This window comes from Prunus mume, linkage group LG7 (genome assembly GCF_029339155.1).
Source record: "Prunus mume cultivar Tortuosa linkage group LG7, ASM2933915v1, whole genome shotgun sequence".
Taxonomy (NCBI): Eukaryota; Viridiplantae; Streptophyta; class Magnoliopsida; order Rosales; family Rosaceae; genus Prunus; species Prunus mume.
In genome coordinates this window covers 6,971,425-6,992,442 of record NC_142704.1, presented here as the reverse complement: position 1 = coordinate 6,992,442, position 21,018 = coordinate 6,971,425, and the positions used below count along the sequence as shown (strand labels likewise).

The following is a 21,018-nucleotide window of genomic DNA, read 5'->3' as shown; positions in this document are numbered from 1 at the left end:
TTCTATGTTCCTTTTCCGTATTTTAGTTTTGACGACGAATTATTTTGATTCGGTTGCACTTGTACAAGCTAAAATCCCCATACTCTTTCCAATGGCCAGATTCCATGACATGAATATATTCAAAATCGTGATTTTGCAGGCGAATGTGAACAAAACTCAAAGAAACTGATGAACGAGCACTAAAGATGCTTTGGACTAAGACTGCTTTGTATTGTATCAAATGGGCGGCAATAGACCACTCTTCTTCACATTGAACTATACCAAATTACTTGAATTTAAATAAAGAAAAAAAAACCATTCCCGCTATCACTAAATCGGGGTCCTCGTAAATCTGCATATAGTCATAATCTTTATCATTTTTGTATCAACTTGGTGTCTCCAGAAAATCAAGTCCACCCACGGCTTGCCATCAGACCCTACAACCTGTTGTGAATCAGTGCTTTTTAGCTTAGTGGTTCATATCGGCACACGCAGTTGTATATGTTCCCTTTGATCAATTTTTCAGCCAACCTTTGATTCTTCACCATTGCAAGCTGCAAAACAAGTTGTTCTTGTTAATATAGTGTAAAAGAAAATATTATGCTCTCAGAGAAGCTTTGTAACTTGAGGAAAATCTAGTCCCACATTCCAAAATAAGACATGCATAGAAATCTCACCTTTAAAGCATCACATTTAAACCTTGCATTGAAGTTGGTATGAAGAGCTCTGCCCATCCCTTCCAAGATAATCTGCATGGGTAGCATTTGGTCAAATATAGTGATCTGCAGAGTTTTGCTTCCTCGTTCCTTCTTTCTTTTGTGTTTAATCTATTATAGTAATGCTGGACAATGATTTCAGTAACTGAAACGAGCATCATACCAAATCGGCCTCTTTCGCAGCAGCAGCTAGCTCAGAGCTAACCTGCCGTAAGTCTATGCAAGGACTGCCACAACCATTCTCAACAACCATCAACGGAACTGAAGATGAATTTCCTTTAGAATCATCTAGAGTGCTAACCATTGCATCCACAAGTAAGCCTCCCGCTTCAGCAGCTCTGCGAAGAATGTCACAATGCTGTCGATAGAAGTATCAGTTTCTTTTTATTTAGATATATAATATATAGGAAAAAAAGGTTAAAAGACTTAATCATGCTTGAAACCAACCTTGGCAGCTTCAGCAACAATTTCAGGAAGTTCCATAGCAGTTACATCATTTAGAGCTGGGAGGGAGTTGGCAACCAAAACAACCTGCAAAAGCAATCTCATTACAACATTTTTATTACATAATTTAATTATATACAAAAATAAGCTACCTTAGGCAACTACATGCAAAATAAACTTACTTCTGTTCCACGTCGGAGAAGTTCCCGTGCTAGGGGCAGCATTCCTAGAATAACGTCAGCACCTGAGTTATCCACAAATAGCAAAGCTCTTTTATGTGGACGAGGTTTCTTATCTCCAGATCCCAACATTCTCTCTTTGAAAACGTCAAAATCATCCACCTAAATAAAAGATTAAAAGCTCTTTTACACAAGCATAGCCAATTAATAATTAATTTAAATGAATTGAAAGGACATAGGAACTTGATTTTAAATTCCACTTACCCGCCAAGGTCTTTGCATCTTATTGCGGCTCATTCTGTAAATTTCAATAATCGTTCCTTTGTGATAGAGATCCACACAGGCACGAGATCCCCAGTCAAAAATGTTTGCAGCAAGAACACCTTCAATAAGGGTAAGCAGTCTTGTTTCCTGCAAATTAATAAAGTTTCAAATGATAAGAACAATGGTTCAAAAAGTGCCAGATGGGCTTTTCATACTTTTGGATAAAGTTTTGCAAAGACAGAGAGAAAGATGAATCAGATAAATATCAGCTGATATCATAATGGTGTATGATAACCACTATATTGAATAAACTATGGGAAGCGCACCTCAGTCATACTATCAAGCTCCATCAGCAGATCAGCTAAAACAGCAAGTGATGCCTCATTTTCTCTGTTGCATTCATAAACGAGGGGACCGAGGCTTAGAATAAAAAGGGGTGAAATAGTTGAGGCGCACCACTGGTCCAGTGTAATTACCTCAGCATTACTTTCTATTTTCCTTTTACAATTCTTTCATTTTGAGATCTTTCATATTTTGATCAAATTCACTTGTCTAAAGACCATATCTGTTAAACTCAATAGAAATACGCTAGAATCAGATTGATATCATCTTGGTTGCTTCATGAATTAAATGCAATTACCTTTGTTTTATACTTCTATAGGCATCAACAAATTGGAACTCCCTTAAGCATTCTTCTCTCAGTTCCAATAGATTGGCCAACCCTAACTTTCCATATGCAGCAGGCTCCTCCATCAACCTATACAGCGAGTTGGAAGTTTTTAAATGGAAGAAGTACACCTTCATTGATCTCTAAGAACAAATTATCTATAAAAAATACTGGTTTCAGAAGGGACACATGATAACTCTACAAACTTGCACATAAGGCAACTACAGATTCACATGCACGCTGCACATGTATAACACACAGAAGCTAGTTTCAAGCCTCATAGCTGTCCAAAATTTTATATGAAACAAAGCATAGAAATAATCTCTAAGAGAGCATAGTTACCGTGCCAAGTGTGCAGAAAAAGCACGAGCAAAAGCATCACCCCTTCTTTTAGCATCATCTGTTCCACCTTCACTTGCCACTGCCTACCATATTTCAAATTGAACTCTCAAAGTCATAAATCAATAATAAAACATATCCAATCTGATTTTCTGTTTACATGAATATAAACAAGGAAGAAACTGAATACACAAAGAACAGTAACAAACTGGAAATGGATAACCATATAAACAAAACCAAAGACATTTTCGAATCAGTGATTTCTGAAAGTAAACTTTTAAATATTTTCCACATTTAACTATAACTTATGCAGATCTGGTTGCCTATAAACCTTTAGACGGAAACATAATTTGGTTCTGTTGAACAGATGCTCTGGTTGATGCTAATGTTTACCTTATCAACGAGATCAGGTAGATGCTCTGACAGCACAGTAAACCAATACCTATAGCACAAAAACACCTCAAATTACCAATAAAAAACAAAACATCCATATTTTTGGAAACGTATAGTTTCAAATTACCAATTATAACAACTAATATTGTACAGATAAGTTGTAAGGAAATCCAAACAAACAGAAAACTAACAGCATGTACTCACTCTAACTCGCCGTGATCTGAGAGATCGATAGTGTTAGGCTCATACCTGCACCGTCATAAAATAAACACAGGACTTAAGAGGTTAATGCTCAACTATTCTAGTTTAAGTACAACAGAATCAATTAGAGAAATGCAACCAATATCTATTAATTAAGATTAAAAGACATCGAAACTTAAAGCTAAATATGAACTACAAAGTGAGTGACATGAGAGATCATCAACAAAAACACAAATCATTAAGATCCTAGTACAAGATGTGCCCATGACAGCACTAAACATATTAAGGTCTCACTTGTATCACTGTAAAGGATACCAATACACTGAATGAAACTGCCAAAGTTCCGTAAAGGCACAAGCTTTTGAGGATATTATGACATTTGGGAAGGGTGTACTTGAACTTGGGACCTCCATTTTGGAAGAGAGGTTTACCAAGCTAAGCCCTGGCTACAATCTTAGTAGAGCAGTGAGCAACAACAATCTGTAAGTTAACTTACGTTTTTGGGTCCGCCAATAATGGAAAGACTTCCAAAGTGGGTACAAGATGTAGAACCCCAATGTTTAAAGCACTTGCATCAGAACGTAGAGTACCTCCTTTGGATGAAGGAACTTCAAAGCCTCCAAGTCCAGTAGTTCCAGGTGGAGCCATTGGTACTGGAGCAGTAATCTCAGTGCCCTTCCGAACAAACTTCTCCATCCATGAAATCTGCATTCAAGGTTTCCAAACCACATAACTTAAAATTTCTTACGCATACTGAGAAGGTATATGTGCAAAGACTAGAATTCCAGTATAAAGCAAAAGATGAGACTATAATTTTTATTTTTATTTTTATAAAAACTCAAATTTTATCAGTAAAGAAATAGATACAAGGAGGATGAACGAGAAGGCAATCAAATCCTGGTTAACAACATGAAGCAAAGACCTAAGTATGATCAAATCAAAGCCCTCCCAATCAAGAATGATATACAGGAGCATTCATGGTGAGATCAGTCAGAAACAATGGCTTTTAGCCTTGTACATACCGAAGAGTCAGTCACAATAGAAACTACAGCTGATTGCTCAACCTGTAGCTCTCTCTTCTACCATTTTTCCTATTCTGTAATCCAGAGTCTAGCAGCTCTTATAGTAATTCATCTATAGATTTCAAACCTTTTTCTTTTGAGCAAAGTTGGTCTTTAGACAGAATATATGCCTGTATAGTTGCCACAATAATCTAATCTTTAAAGATGCCAGAGTTTTTTTTTTTGTTTACTGGTTTTGGAATAGAATAAATTCTACGAGAATCATTGTAGTGGAGTCTCTTTTCCAACTTTAATACCTTAATTTCTACCTACTCTTTGTATACACCACGCTATTTGACAGAAATTCTTATTTTGTTTCACTCCCAGAAAAAAAGATGTGATACATTGTGGGGCGTTCAGATGGTAAATGGGGTGACACTCATACACAGGCCATGACATTAAGCTTATTTTTTTTCCCTGGCCGATTTATGACTTCCCCAAACTAAACACGAGAAAAACATACAACCCAGATCCATTAACACCAGAGAGTCAGCTGCTCCAGGTCAGGTCTTTCCAACTCTGATAACACTTACCTTCTCATTCAAATCCCCGAGTGGTGGACCATGAATCTTTCCTCCTGTATATGGTGCACCCATTGGAAACCTTTCAACTAAGTGATGGACCATCAAGTCGTCAAGACCATGCTTTTCATAGCTCATAAATGCACCTAAAGCTCCCAGAAACCCTTCATGTCTCAAGAACATTGCTTGTGCATCCCCTTTTGACCTAAAAATTATACACAAAATTTTCAAATGGCAAGATAAAACAATTAAGAAATTATGCTCAAATTGAAAATACCAAGAAAATTTTGGGAAAAACAACTGGAAAGAGCAACAGAACTGATTTGATCCTTAGTTTCATAAAAAACTAAAAGACAAATAAACGTCTAATTCTTGATATTGTAAGTTGTAACATGTACCAGAACTGAACCGCAAAAGAGATAGTGTCCATGGTATAAGCATGACCCCTTATAAAAAAACCTCCAAAAAATATTCGCTTGAGACCAAATCGTAGTGCATTTAGATAAGATATCTGCACAGCAGGAATCAGCACATCTATTGGTTCTCATTTATAAGTTGTCAGACAATTATAGGAAGGAATAGTTACATATAAACGATTATTCACAATAACAAAAAATAATTAAAGAGAAAATTAAGGTAATTCAAGGAGATGGCCAACACCCATGGTGCTCCAAATTACAATCTGTTAACAGCTTCGACAAAATAATAGGAACTGTATTAATAGAAGCATATTGTAATTAGAACAAAAAATTGCAAATAGAAATACACACCCACACAAACGCACATGCACACAGAACATTCGACCTCAGGTATGTGGAGATATTACAATGTACTGAGTCTATTGATGCTTCAAGTGGTACAAGGATACTTCATGTATTAAATGCATGATGCTTGTCTGTAAGCTAATATAAAGTCGAAAATCACCAAAAGCAGTACATAAAGGCAAGAACAATCTATAAACTATAACATAAGTCAAGTCAAGTGCTAAATCCATTAAAAGATACATATATGTTATCATCATAAATAAAAATTATTTAGAACAAGATAAACAGTAAGGCGACACATGTTATCATCTTCAGCTCTCACCTATTCGAATAAGGTACAACATAAATTGCATTTTCATAACATGCTCTTGTAATTTCAGACGTACCTGCCCAATATTATAAGAAATCATTCGTAAGAGAGATAGGGATATATCTTCTGGACTGTAGTCCTCAAGCTCCTTGTTTTCTGAAATAGCTTTCCCAAAACTTGAAGCAATGGTTGATGCAGAGAGACCGATCTATAATATGTTTTATGATAAGGGGATGCTTAGTCACTCCACTAGATTAAGGAAAGTTCTATAATTCATGATATCTAATATTAAGATATCTGGATTCAAAGTAGTGTTCGGAACAGAACAGACAATTTGCATACCCCAAAGATTACAGCAAGAAGTTCCAATTAATGCATACCTTTGAGTAGTCCATACCACCATAAATGTCCCCAACAAGCATGTCTATAGTCCTATTATCTCCCAGTTGACTGAGCTCTAACAACTCATCAAAACTGATATGGGAATGTATTAGTCAAAGACCCAGAAAAAAATTCTGGAAACAGATGAGATGAAACAGAAAGCAACAGAAAATAAATCAGAAGGACAAATTAACCTTTTGCACTTTGTTAACAGCCTTCCCAAGCCCCAATAAGTACCACCACCAACATTTGTTCCACTTATCCTCTGAAATTTGCCATCTCCATCAACCTATGCCAACTTAGGTTACTTGTTAAGTAATAAACTCAATAAGTCTCCACAATTAGCAAAAAGAAAAACATAAAGAAGACTTACCTTAATCATACTAACACCGGACCCAATATTGACTAGAAGATACGGGAACAATTCATTTTGGTCAATCTGCACAAACTCTTTATGACCTTCCATATGTGTGAAAGCTTCATGACGAATTGCCTACTAGAATCATGGTAAAACATCTAATTACCTTTCAGAGAAGTACGATTATCATGGAGGATAGAAGGCAAAAATGCACTAAAAGATAATTAGATAGAAGTACTTAATGACATCTCTATATGGTATCGACACAATTTATAGAGCTATCAGCAAGTCATGAATGAGCAAAAAATTAATGCATAACAAAGAATAACGGGATCTCATATCAATATCCACCTTGAGTAAAAAATTTGCTCCAGAGACAAGACAATTCATTTCGTCTTCCTTGTCAAGACTAACCCCAAGCCTTTCCTTGAAGAGGTCTGCAAACTTGTATGCCCCACCACCTGTGGCCTTCGCACAAGAATCAACTCATAAATATTAGTATGATTCTTAAAAATACACAGATACAATAGAATTACTAAATACAAAACCAGTTTGATAAACACACATATTACCTTGATTACAGCATTTTCATTGGTTGGGGCATCAGGATTCCAGATCCGAGCATCCATTCCTATACACAATTTTGTTTTTAAAAACTATAATGTTACAAGTTCAAGCAAATCTACTATGCTTAGCTATGAAGAAAATGATGACAACAAGGGAAAAGAACAGCAAGATGAAAATACCACCACGGTGAAGCTGCTTAGAATAGATGAAGTCTAAGCACTCGTTAATCTTGTTCGTCTCAAACTTCACAAAATGAAGCCTCCCACCCAGAATTGGGTAGCTTCTCCTATTACCATTGGATATTCCCAATCTCTCCTTCAAAGTTTTCTTCCTTTTATCATCAATTGATTGGTCTTCATGTCTAGAAAAATACACTAACTTGATGAGAGATCCTGCCAGTAAACCATTAAATAATTTTAAAATGCCGATCTTTATAAACAGACTAAAACAACTTTCTCCAACTTACTAGAATGGGAAACATGCAAGAAACAGGGGTGAATAGATGAGCATAATTTGATATGTAATCTCTCACAACCAGGCACTGAGGTCTATATATGATAAGAATACTACCAAGTTCACGTCAAACTAAAAACACCAGCAATTATAGAACCATTGATCACAATTAAGTAATTCTCATTGGGCAACTCATGACATGCATAATTACCCTTTCTCTGCACCAACTCAAACTTCTAGTTTCCTCAAACAAACAAATAAAAATGATCACTTTAATATAAAAATATAAGCAGAGATCAAAAGAAAACACAATCCTATGCAGTGAAAACTACAACTGAATTACCAAACCAACAAAACAGAGAGGTTAAAATCCAGAAATCACATGACTTGTCCTAAAACAAGTGAATTATCCAACTATACCTCCTATGTCCAAAGCCAAATGAGATAAGTCATCAGACTGATTAGGCAGAAGAATAGTGGGGTCCCTCTCTTCAAAGTTCCCTTGAATAGCAGCTTTGCTGAGGTCTAACTGAGGCCGAGAACCAGACCGGTGAATCGAATTCCCGGTTGCCGAAGCCATATCTCTCTCACTTTGACCAACCTCTTCTGTTTTAACCACTTGGGTTTTGCCTTTCTCATTTTCTTCCTCTCTCTCTTTTATATAGCTAATTCCAAGAACTGGGTCCTCTGTTAGACTAGCCATTAATCCAAAATCCCCTCTACCACCCACTTCACAACTGTTTTTGTTGGCCTATATGGCCACTTTGTCTTCCTACGGTAAACAATAAAAAAATGATTCAAACAAATAAAAGAGAGAAACCCAAGTAACAACTTCCAATAATGAAGAATTCGATGAAATTATCAAAATTTAAATGCATCTGGACCACCTAAGTTTACAGTAAACCAAAAAATATAAGGAAATTGACCCAGAAGCTAAAAAACAATAAAGAATGGTAGACTAGTGATTAAAAATGATCCAATAAAAAAATAATAACGGGTTAGGTGAGGAAGTGGAAGTGAGAGTGGAAGAGAGCTAGTTGAACTGCATATGAATCTAACAAACAAGGAGTGTGTGAACAAAAACAAAATGCTGACCTTAAAAGTGTGAAAGTATGAATTGAATCTAATTGCAATGGTGGGGAAGAATGAAGGATTGAAGACAACAACAACAACAGAGTAATAGAGGATTTAGGAAGAGATTAGGGGAGAGATTAGGGGAGAGAGTAAAAAAGGTTGGTCCTTTCGTTGTATGTATGGATTGGGGAAGTCAGCAATGGTTGGGGCTGTGATCGGTTTGGTTTTTGTGACTGGCGGGTAGGTGGCTGTTGTACACGTACTCGCTTAGGAAGCGCGTGATAGTTTCGTGGATTTCGCGCCGCCTCTGGGAATAGGCAACCGATAATCGACCCGGTCAGTCAAACAAAACTGTGGAAAATGGAGTTCGTATGGCCCAGTTAAGGCCTTTTCTTATTTTATGAATCAGTTAAGGCCTTTTTGTTAACAAACATTTTCCACTTTTCTTTTTGGCCAAAAAAAAAAAATTTGGAGCTATTTTTTTTCTTTTTTTTTCATTTAGTCAATTATTTGTAACTTATTTATTGTTATATTTTCGCTCCATTAAAGATACTTAATCTATCCTGACATCAACTTAAATTAGTATATATTGGAAGAAGTCTAAAATTCGAATCATCTTACTTTTCCGTTCATAAAATAAGAATAAATTATATTTTATTCTCCCTTAATTGTCGGTGATTCATAATTCTTCAAATGTTTTTAATTAACTTTTAACTAGAACACAAATAGCAAACAAAATTGAAAGAGAACATGCTGATAAGTTAGATTAAGCATATTTGTTACAATTTCTATTCTGAAAGTATTTGAGAGAGGAGGAGGTGTTAGTAAAGTAATATCAAAGTAATTTCTGTTCTCAAACATTTTTCTATGAGATACAGGATAGCTAACAATCACACTTATTTTACACAATCGGACATGAATATTTTGTCACTTCAATTCTTCTCCTAACAATGAAGGACTAACATGAATTGCATTTCTTATAATAAAAACATGAATTGCATGTTAACGTGAGATAAAATAAGGGCATCGCGTCTAATTCCAATAAATTTATCGACTGAAGAACATAAACACTACTTTTTCATCTTACCTTTTGATCTTCTTTTTTTATTGGTAAAATATTGGAGGAAACTAAAAATATAGGACCCTTATGAGTTCATGGGAATCATAAATGACCGCATATTATTTTCTGTATAGCAGGGAGGGTCCTTACTTTTGAGAGACCCAGGGCCATATATTAAAATGAGATAATTTTTTCTTTGTATATAATTTAACAAGAAAAATAATATATACTGAGCATGTGCCAATTAGTTTTCTTTTTTTATTTTTAGAATTAAGAAAAAATAACATGGGTAGTTATGTTTCATAAAAATATGACCTATTATCTGATTTTGTTTTAAATTTTAATTTTGTTAATATGAAAAAAGTGAATTTATCATATTATCCTCATTTAATTAATAATTTTAATTCTTAATGTTTGAATTAATCAAGGGCATTTTCTGGTATTTTGAATGTTTCACCATTCTTTACCTTTTGCTTTATATATATAGATATAGATGCACATGTATTTTATCTTTATCTTCAATATAGTAATCTCATCAAATTAAAATAAGAAAAAAGTACATAAGTCATACAACATTTTAAAAAAATTCATAACAAGAAAACCATCAAATTAGAAAAACTAAACATTTTCTTTATAAAAAAATACTGAATTAATTGAATGTTTGTTGTTCCAATACAAATTAATAAGTTTTAATGTTTACTTTTTAAAATATGGGCCCTTGAGGCCCTGGGCTGTCGCCCTTGGGAACCAGGCCCTGTGTCCACGGCCGACATTGCTACCATTTCTCAATCCTTTCCGCGAACTAACAGGGCCTCAAAGTTAGCACACATAATTATTTTCATTAATTTCACCAACAATTATCTCAACGTTTTAATAGAATAATTTCAACCAAATATGCTATAAACAAATAATTATAATGCTTCATATCAATATGGAGACTTCACATATTCAAAGACTTTATTCAAATTAAGAGCGAGTTAAAAACTTGAAAAGCTAAAGCCACATATAATATTCATATGAAGATCGAATTGCATAAATAATAAATTGTTTATTGAAATCAGGAAAGCATTTAAAACAGCTCATATCTCTAATTTACAGTATACTTACGAACTTGTTTGTTCATCATACATGTGCAATCCGACAAAAAAAAAACACAAATAGAAAATACGAAGCTTTGACGCTAGTCTAATCCAGTACAACCATTATTACAATAACTAGTAGGCAACCAACAGATGGAAAACTGGACCCAGATACTTTTCATCATCATTTTACTTGAAAGAAAAATCAAGCATTAGCAGCCTTCTCAACAGGAGTTGCCTCTGTACTGCCATTTGATTTGGTTTGCTTGGCCTGATAATCTTTAACAGCTGCCTTGATAGCATCCTCTGCGAGCATGCTGCAGTGAAGCTTAACAGGAGGAAGAGAAAGATGTTTTGCAATCTCTCTGCAGGAAATTCAAAAGAACCAACCAAAACAATGAGCAAAAATGTTAGAAACAGAAATAGAATATCAAAGCTTCCAGCAGAAGAAATTCTGCTTGGAAGAACAAGTATAAGCAACGGCATACCACACCTCGAACAGAAAACAGAAATCACTATGGTAAAATGGTCAATATTGGGACTGTTAGTAGGCGAAAGGGGTACCAGACAAGGCTATTTGACAACACAAGACGAAGAAATACACAACATAAAACCCCTCCCATTAGGCAATAGCATATAATCAAAGTCCATAAATAAATACTTACAAACCAAATTAGCATAGAATTGCCATTGGCAAGTATCTTGGATATCAATATTAACTCAATGAAAAGAATTTAACAGCAAAATCACAGGTTTCATACAAAGTCCACAAGTGAATATTGCAGGAATCAAACTAACATGATAAAACTGCAAACCCAAAACATTCACTCAATTACATATCAAGACCACCATGTTAAATTATCAGCAAGAAAGATGAACAAAATAAATTAGATAAAGTTATAATCAGGATAGCAAAACTCACGTGTTCTTAATAGTCAAGACTTCCTCCATTTGTTTCCCCTTTACCCATTCAGTAGCTGGAAGAAGATACAAACCCAATATTAGACAATTAAAATCGACGGTATCAGTCCAGAAAGAATCATATCAGACAAATTAGGAACTAAAACTAAGCAAGGGAAGCATCACATGCCATGAAACAGTAACAATAATTTATTAACTCTCTATAAAATATATGATCCCTCATTGACTGGCTTCAGAGAATACCAACTTTCCACAACACATCAGAGTAATTTCAATAAACAATAATTTCCCATTACCATAAATTTTCATAAAAAGAGGCAGCATGATGATGACACATACAAGTACTTTGATGAAATGCAAAACGCATCCAAAACGATTATACGAATACATAAATTAATCACACCTCAATAAACCGATAATACAAATTGGAATGAAATACGCAAACTCAGAAAACGTATTAATTCAATCTAAATAACTTAAATTTTTAATTCACAACCAACAGAACAAGTTATAAGCTGCTCAATGCCTCCAATTTCTACCTCAACCAAGCAATAGCAGAATTAATTAAACTAGCAAAACCTTCGTTCCAATCAATAAGTTCGATACAGCATGCTTCAAATTTCGATTTCTATTTTAAAAAATTCAATCTTTTCTGCCCTAAAATTTTCTAAGCAACCAAACAAACAATTACATAAACAAATATGCATATAAACGTGACTAACCGACAGAAGAAGAGGCAATGGCCGATCCACAGCCAAAGGTCTTGAAGCAAGCATCAACAATCTTTCCCGTGCTGTCATCGACCTTAATCTGGAGCTTCATCACATCGCCACAAGCGGGCGCACCGACGAGTCCTGTGCCCACCGTAGGATCATGCTTGTCGAACGATCCGACGTTGCGCGGGTTGTCGTAGTGGTCCACCACCCTCTCATGGTAAAAACGTGGCAGGCTCAGGACCGCCGGTGACTGAGCCTCATGTGACCCTAGCCGCCCCCCTTGGAGAAGTCTCTTCGCCGCAAGCCTCAACATTTTCGCTTTGCGGTTGGTTTCTTCTACTTCTTCTTCAAACCTCTCAGTCAGGTGATATTCGATAATTTTGTGAACGAGGACAGAGAGCTGGATTGGGATAACCAAAAACTAGGGATTGAGATTGTGAATGGCGGTTTGAGGATATGGACACGTGGACGGTGAAGATAGTTATAAAATCTAAATTGACTTCGTTTTCCCACATTTCTGGATGGGCTTGCTAGCTGCTTCTCCTTCTTAAACTTTTTGGGCTCGACCCAAAACATCAGACCAATATTGAATAATAATACCGCCGTTCGGCTATACTCCATTTTTCCTACTTTTTAAAAAATAGTATATCCACGCGGCTATACCTGTTTTTCCTTTTTTAAAACAGTATCGCGAGCGGCTTTACTTTTTTGACATGTGGTGCCTAGTCGCTACGCCTTTTTTTATTTTTATTAAAAATAGTATAGCCGTTCGCTAAAATCGGTTTTAATAATGTTTCTAAAAATAGTATAGCGACCGACTATATATTTGACACGTAAACACACTCAAAATCAACCCCAGTCAACTTTTTGGGTGTGTTTATAAATGAGTTTTGTGTGTAATGATGGGTTTGGGTGTGTTTATATGTTTAAATAGTGCTTGGGTTTTATAATTTCAACTCCATTTTGGGTGTTTTAGTGAAACTCCCATATTTTTTTTATCAATAGTATAGCCGAACGGCTATACTTACTTTATTTTTAAATAGTATAGCCGCGAGGCTATACTCTATTTTTTCCTTTTTTTAAAAAAAAAAATTTATTTTTTACAAAGGGGAGATCACTAAACTCATTGCAATCAGATCCCGGAACGAGATCAAACCCAACAGTGCCTTGCGTATTCTTGCATCTGATGCAGATCTCTACGTTGCTGCCATAGATGAGAAAATCATAGCAAAGGTTGGTTGAAGGTACGACGTTGGGAACCTTGTACCTCCAACCTACCAAATTGCAACTTCTGGAAAGGATTATGCCGTGTGGGAGAAAAAAGCATGAGGTCTTGTATATCATCTGTGGAATGAAGTAACTAGAAATTGTTGTATTGCAAGTGTATTTTATGCTTATTTATCAAGGAATAAAGCAAATAGTAGTCCTCTACCAAAAATAAAAAATTGGGGTTTCTTTGGAAGATGCAAGAAAGTGAATACAATTTGCATGTTTGGAATTTCTTTGGAAGCAATTAAACTGCTTAGGACTCTTATCTATGAAGAATCAAATTGAAATGTCATTATTAGAGGTTAACATTAGAGACTTTTAATTTCCTTACCAAATTTGTTCATCAAATGATGTGTCAGTACACATGTCAATGTCTTAGTTGTTAAAAGTAAAAATGGCATCAAGAGTATACCTAGGAGACCAAACTTAGCCTAACATGACCTTATTTATGTCTTGTTGTTCCTTCGCGAAGAACAAGTGCCTCCATCTCCAATTCTCCATAATTGGCAATTGGTTGGGACAAGTTAATGTCAGCCGCACCATAGATAGCAGCGGAATTAGCAATTAAGGCATGTCTAAAAACAGTCAGGTTTTCAATTTACCGTAACAATCAACTTCTCACACCTCCATCAAAGGATATGGTTTCATTACAAGGGAACATGAACACTCTAACCACTTCCCTCATTTATTTCCTTCTCTCTATCACTCTTGCATCCGACTTCAGTGCTTCCCAGATCCTATTTCAGGTATTTATAGTAATACATAACCTCTCTCTGTCTCTCTGTCTCTCTCCGTAGGACTAATGTATTTTCGGGGGGCTGACTGATGATCAGGGATTCAATTGGGGATCAAGCAAGAAGGGAGGATGGTACAACTCTTTAAGACAGTCTGTACCTTAACTAGCTACTTCCGGGATTACACATGTTTGGCGTCCTCCACCTTCTCATGCTATTTCACCTGAAGGTACTTACCTGTCCGAAAACTCTCTCTTGAACCTTGTCAGTTTTGCAAACCACATTTTGTTTTAAGTTGTTAAGCTCAAAGATGATCGCAGAACTAGCACTCAAGTCCGCTACAAGACTTTGATCCAAAAAAATTTATTCCATTCTTGAAAGCCTAGTCTTTAGCCATAGCATTAGTTGTATGACTGTCATAGGAGAATTCTTTGTATATTGAGCATTGATCTCAAATCTTTCCTTTTTCTAAGGATACATGCCTGGACGGCTCTATGATCTCAATGCATCAAAATATTGAAGTCACTGATAAGTGCCTTACATGATAGTGGGATACATGACTGATTAAGGGGAACCATGACACTAGAGCTGACTACAATGCTGCTCCTGATACTGACCACAAAAACACAAAAGTCCATAAAGAGCTTTCGGATTGGATGAATTGATTAAAGACTGAAGTTGGGTTCAGTGGGTGGAGCTCTCGGATAAGATCATGCAGGGCTATGCCTACATTCTTACTCATCCAGGGATCCCATCAATTATAAGTTCTTGGAATTTAATTTACTCTTTTTCTCAAGCTAGAAAAGGGCCATCTTTCTGTTTCATAAGTGCTTGCCAAATGCCCTTTTGGCTTACTATAAAATGAGGTGAAGACTCAGCATGAACTTGCTTTCCAATACACATAAATAAAATAATGTGATATTGCTGCTAGATTAAGCATTTTCTCACAGCCTAGTATTTGAGGTCTTTCTGTTTCCCTAATCCCTAGTGAACCTATTTAGGCTTGATGGTTATGGCCCGTACTTCAACTTTGTTTATCTGATTATCTTTGTCACAGTTTTATGACCACTTCTTTGACTGGGATCTGAAAGAGGAGATCACTAAACTCACTGCAATCAGATCCAGGAACGGGATCCAATTTGCCCCACCGACAGTGCTTTGCGCATTCTATCAGCTAATGCAGACGTCTACGTAGCTTCCATCGATGAGAAAATCATAGTTTAGTCAAGATTGGTCCAAGGCTTGACATTGTGAAGCTAGTGCCTCCACCCTTCAAAATTGCTACTTCTGGAAAGGATTACACCGTGTGGGAGAAAAAGGAATGAGGTATTGTTGATCTCATCTCCGTAGAACTGGAACGAACTAGTTAGAAATTTTTGTAGCGCAGTTGTATTATTTGCCTAAGTCTATCTGACTAGAACAGTTTAGGGTGTCTATGTAGCAGGGTCAGATTATCCGTCTTGAAGATTCAAATAAGTACTACCTTTGAGCAACTGAAGCTGTTATCTTGTGTTTAAGCTACTTTTCCCTAATTTTTTTTAAGAAAAAGTAGTATAGCCGTACGGCTTTACTTGTTTGACACGTGGCGCTAAGGACCTAAGCGGGTTTTTTTTTTAAAATAGTGTAGCCGATCGGCTATATTGTTTTAAAAATAGTATAGCCGACCGGCTATACTTATTTTTAACAAGTAGGCAGCTTATCGTTGGGCGGGTCCTCTTTTGATTGTTTCGCGCGGCTATACTTGATTTTTTTAATTTTTTTTAAAAATAGAATACCCACGGGGCTTTACGGGGTTTTTTGTTTTTTTTTAATAAATAGTATAGCCGTCCGCTATACGCTTTATATATCCTTTTTTTCTTTTTTCAATTTTTTTCTCCGATTTTCGTTTATTGATAAGAGTAGTTTGGAGCATTATCCATTACTATTAGGCAATTACCAGAATCTCTATTGTACCCTTTTGATTTTTTACTTTTCCAAAGTTATTACCCATATAAAGGATTTAACACTTTCATGTTTAATAATGTATTATACACGTACGTACGTATTTTTTAATAATACATATGTGTTCTGCACATGTCTTAAAGATTCTATAAAGTTCACATTTTTTTAAAAGCAAACATAATACTCGTATTATATAGGTAAATACGTGTTTTTTACAAAAATTTCAATAAGACACAAAATTCACGTATTATATGCATAATTCTCACATATTATTGAATAAAAAGAATATACATTAAAAAATGTAAATAATTTATATTAAAACATAATATAGTGGCCAAACATTTAGGTCGTAATTTGCCAAAATTTTGCCGAATAAAACACGTGCGTGTTTTAGGTTGTAATTTGCTTACATTTCTGATGAAGCTCTATCAAATATGTGACTGGTAACAAAACTGTTTATGAATCTTGGATGAATCCTTCTAATCATTTGAATACCGAATTGCAAAATACTCAAAAAGGAGGTGATTCAATTGAGCGATTTCTTACGCCTCAAGCAGAGGTTAAATTCTTAGTGATGATTATTTTATGATTACTGCTCTCAAGATGGGTTAGATAATGAACATCAGCATGAGTTGTCATGTACGATGTGAGTAATGGAGAAAATCACTCAACATTTGGTGATTTTTCTAGAGTTAAGAACTAAGTCATCCTTTCTTCCTCTCAAATCCCTGTAAAAGTTATCTTTGCTTCTGATAAATAAAGAAAACGTGAGTAATCTAATCCTGATTTACTGACATAGTAATGTTTATATAGTTTTTGATAGATCATCTGAAAAAATTTATAGTTTCCCCCAATATCTTAAAAAAACAAACTATCCACACTGAAATATAATGTGTAAGTAAGAAAACCAAAAGGTTGGAGTGTTATATGGTAGATTCTTTCTTCTTCTTGTTTTCCAAATGAACATTATGTCAAAAGTCACAAAATTGTTGCTTATTTGCACACAATTCATATGCACAGGGTCTACATATGATTGCTATGTTTATTCATCCAAAACTTACAATATTCTTAGAATATTCACATGGGGCGTTTTATTTATTGCTCATAATTCATACATGAACAGTCAATTTGGCACAAATAATTTTAGATTTTCTGTATTCTCTCCTTGTCGCATAATATTATGGAGACTCACCATCTTCGAAGGTCTTTGCTCTTTCACTTCAATGCTGGTTCATGACAATATATGCTACCTACTGCCCTAAGCGCTATACGACGGTGTAGTACGTACACAACACAACACCATCAAATCCTTTCATGTCTTTCACCGGTCGTCTTCTCTGTCTTCATTGCTTGGCCTTTTACTTTCCATTTTGTTTGGACTCTCAAATTGGATATTCCTCCTCCAGCTACAACTTTGACTCTCTTAAAATCAAATAGCCACAAACATGTAACCAAACAAAATTATATACTGACATGTACATGATTAGGATCTATATACATCGACAATGCTATCCGTTGCATAAGCAAATTTCGATGTCTATTATAGTGAATAACAACTTACAATTACTCACATTTGAACTGGCTAGTTAGAAAATGAAGTTGTCATATCTGCATGGAAGTACCTGCATATTGCTGTCTTTTTTTACCTACGTAATGATCATAAACGAGACAGTCGGGACAAAAAATTTCAGAAACCTCAAGAAAACTAATTAATTTGCACATATATGTGGCTAGATGGCCTAGACCTTAGAATATGGTGAATGGTCGTATTTTTTGCAAGTAATTTTGTATTTTAGTCATACCTAATCTCTCATCAAACAATTTTATCTTCAATTTTTCTTTCTATAAGCACTTTATTTGACGTGTATGACAAGGATGTGGCTAGCTGGCTAGATGGGTTCCACAGAGCTTAAGAACCTAACCATTGACCTAACATCTATAGGAAACTCTGTTGGTTTTATTGTACTGGTTTCAAATATTATTGAAGGGGACCTCCATTCCACCAAGTGACTCCAAAAACCTTAACCAAAGATGATGTAGAACAGATGATTGAAGCAATAGAAGAGGAGTTGGAGAGTTACGCATGAAAAGGCAAAACCGGGAAGCTGCTAGTTTGAGCCTTGAGCTAATATTTGGGCCCATAACCCGTCGTTTAGAAAGGAACGACGTCACAAGTTAAACTCATAGTTTTTCCATGACGTATGAACCTTTTCGGGCATTTGAGATCGTTTAGTAGCCCAAAACTGTGTTTTAATATTTTACTAGTTTTTGGAAAACTTTTGTTGATTTTCCTTTCTACTTTCTTTGGTTTTCCTAGGATTTCTAGGAGTCTTTAAACCAACTTTAGCCCGTAACTATGGCATTATGTTATCATTTTGAATTCAATAAATTTGAGGTTTTCTCATATTTGGTGAATTTAAAATTTTTAATTCTATTAGATTAATTGTTTGATTGCGTCTATATTATCACGCTGCATAAAAAATACCTAATATATTGAAAATGAAGCTTCGATGTCCCTTTTTTTAACAACAATTTATTACTTTTTTTAACGTTGGTGGAGCTTCCAATTATTTTTGCTTACGCATAAACAATCAAGCTCCTAACTGCAGCTACACCCTGAAAAGTGTTTGTCCAAGAAAATGTTGCTTTCATAGTGAGAGAATTTCTTTTGCCCACTAAAAAATTGCATCAAATCAAATGACCACTGAAACAATCTAGAGGCAGACGAATTTAAGCTTCTAGCTAGCTACTACAAATGTGATAGACTCGACAATTTTTTTTTTTTTTTGGGGTCAACTGATAGACTCGACTTCCAAGTAACAAGTTTGTACGTAGTTCTTCAAAACTATTATTTAGAATCTCCCCTCAATAGTTGTTGTTGAATTTTCTTTAAATCCTTGTTAAGCTAGTCTTAGGGCCGTTTGATAATCATTTTAATTTTAGTTTTTAGTTTTTATTCTTTTGCGTTAGAGTATAGAGAAAAAAGAGGGAGAGTGGAAGTGAGAATGAGAGTGTAGATTGGATTGAAAGGGAAGATGAGATGAGAGGATGGGAGAGAGAAGTAATAAAAGTGAAAACAAAAACTAAAAACTGAAATCTATTTCAAATTTTTTTCACTTTCAAGATTTCGTTTTCATATTTTGTTACTCCTCCCTCTCATCCTCTCTCTCAATCTCATCATCACTCCCATTTTCACTCTAATTTTCTTGTATACTCTAGCACAAAAAATAAAAACTAAAAACTAAAATTGAATTGGTTATCAAACGGGCCCTTAATTGATATATTCCAGTGTACCACCTCTCTAATCTAACGAAGATGAGATTAGCGCGTATGAGTCCCACATCTGCAAGTTCCAACCTTTATAACAATACTCTATTCTAAATCCTCACTCGAGGCCCATTGATACAAGGGTTTGTCCTCGACCTCACTACACAAAGGTGAAATTAATCAAGTGCACACCATAGAAGTTTGATCTATACGTAGTATAATATAGAACGTACTGCGCCATTAAATCTGAGTGCCACTAATCCTTTATTAATGGCACATATAATTAAGCGGACAAAAAACACGCACAAAAACGCATTGCCAAGCAGGGAAACACAGGCAATCTTATCTTTAGAAGCAAAAGCTATATATATATATCTTGTCGTCGCTGCTGAAAGCTATAAGATGGTCATGGAATTTAGGAGAAGGGTTTTAAAAACTTGGAATCCATGAGATGCAACAATTATTTGAACTCAGTTTTCTTTATTCATTTAGCTAACTTTTTCAGCTAAACCTATAGCTTTTCTTATTTTGGCCTCCACCATACTTTTGACGCAAGTTTTCTTATTTTAGATAGCAACCGCAACCAATTGGACGTTATATGATGTATTGTACGTAGCATATTAGGTATTTGCATGCATCGTCTCGTCATTTATATATATATATATATATATATATATATATATATATAAAGCAAAAGTCAGAGAATGGTCAAACATTCAAAAACCCCAAAAAATACATTGATAAACCAAAGTTCAAATTAATATAGTACGGGTAAAATGGTAATTTGCTCAATTATAAAATATAATATAACAAATATTTCTTAAAATTTTAATATAAATAAAAAAGAGAAAAATAAAAAGGCCAATTGGAACTGTTGCTTATTTGCACACAATTCTTATGCACAGGTCGCTACATTATTATTGTTATGAATATCCACACGGCTTTTTATTTATTGCTCATAATTCACAAATAATTTTAGATTTTCTGTATTAAGGACGATCGGTGGGTTGTGGGTGTGGTGCTATTCTCTCCTTGTCGCATGATTATATAATGGAGACTCATCATCTTCTTTGAAGGGATCTGGTCTTTCACTTCAATGGTGGTTCATAACAATTAATATATGCTACCCACTTCCCCAAGCCCTACAACAGTACGTACACAACACCGTCAAATCCTTTCATGTCTTTCACCGGCCATTCTCTCTGTCTTCATTTGCTTGGCCTTTTACATTACATTTTGTTTGGACACTCAAATTGTCTTCTCGAGACAACTTGGATATTAATTCCTCCTCCAGCTACAACTTACTCTCTTAAAATCAAATAGCCACAACAAACATGTAACCAAACAATGCTATCCGATG

At 35.2% G+C, this 21,018-nt stretch overlaps 2 protein-coding genes and 1 long non-coding RNA gene across 4 annotated transcripts; 1 reads left to right on the top strand and 2 right to left on the bottom strand.

The window, feature by feature from the left end:
* Positions 1 to 166: 166 nt before the first annotated feature.
* PANK2 (pantothenate kinase 2) lies at positions 167 to 8,872 on the bottom strand. 2 transcript variants are annotated; one of them, XM_089055861.1, is made up of 23 exons: positions 8,693 to 8,872; positions 8,018 to 8,369; positions 7,324 to 7,536; positions 7,150 to 7,208; positions 6,929 to 7,045; positions 6,593 to 6,712; positions 6,414 to 6,508; positions 6,219 to 6,312; positions 5,915 to 6,046; positions 5,163 to 5,275; positions 4,777 to 4,969; positions 3,679 to 3,887; positions 3,186 to 3,230; positions 2,982 to 3,030; positions 2,592 to 2,674; positions 2,223 to 2,339; positions 1,909 to 1,972; positions 1,583 to 1,729; positions 1,322 to 1,480; positions 1,143 to 1,226; positions 859 to 1,053; positions 657 to 728; positions 167 to 533 (listed from the first exon to the last, which is right to left on the bottom strand). In XM_089055861.1, exons 2-23 carry the CDS (start codon positions 8,298 to 8,300, stop codon positions 444 to 446), a joined length of 2,733 nt encoding a protein of 910 aa, XP_088911987.1. In that variant the 5' UTR covers positions 8,301 to 8,369; positions 8,693 to 8,872; the 3' UTR covers positions 167 to 443. The 2 variants fall into 2 exon arrangements, with proteins under 2 accessions (XP_088911987.1, XP_088911988.1); XM_089055862.1 differs by having other exon boundaries at positions 7,330 to 7,536.
* A 1,887-nt stretch (positions 8,873 to 10,759) lies between these two features.
* LOC103338351 (uncharacterized) lies at positions 10,760 to 12,898 on the bottom strand. Its single transcript, XM_008241549.3, has 3 exons — positions 12,454 to 12,898; positions 11,733 to 11,787; positions 10,760 to 11,175 (listed from the first exon to the last, which is right to left on the bottom strand). The coding sequence occupies exons 1-3, from the start codon at positions 12,758 to 12,760 to the stop codon at positions 11,016 to 11,018; spliced, it is 522 nt and encodes a 173-aa protein (XP_008239771.1). The 5' UTR covers positions 12,761 to 12,898; the 3' UTR covers positions 10,760 to 11,015.
* A 659-nt stretch (positions 12,899 to 13,557) lies between these two features.
* LOC148915344 (uncharacterized) lies at positions 13,558 to 15,998 on the top strand. The gene is made up of 2 exons (XR_016128492.1): positions 13,558 to 14,679; positions 15,508 to 15,998. It is a non-coding gene; the product is annotated as an uncharacterized LOC148915344 (long non-coding RNA).
* Positions 15,999 to 21,018: the final 5,020 nt, after the last annotated feature.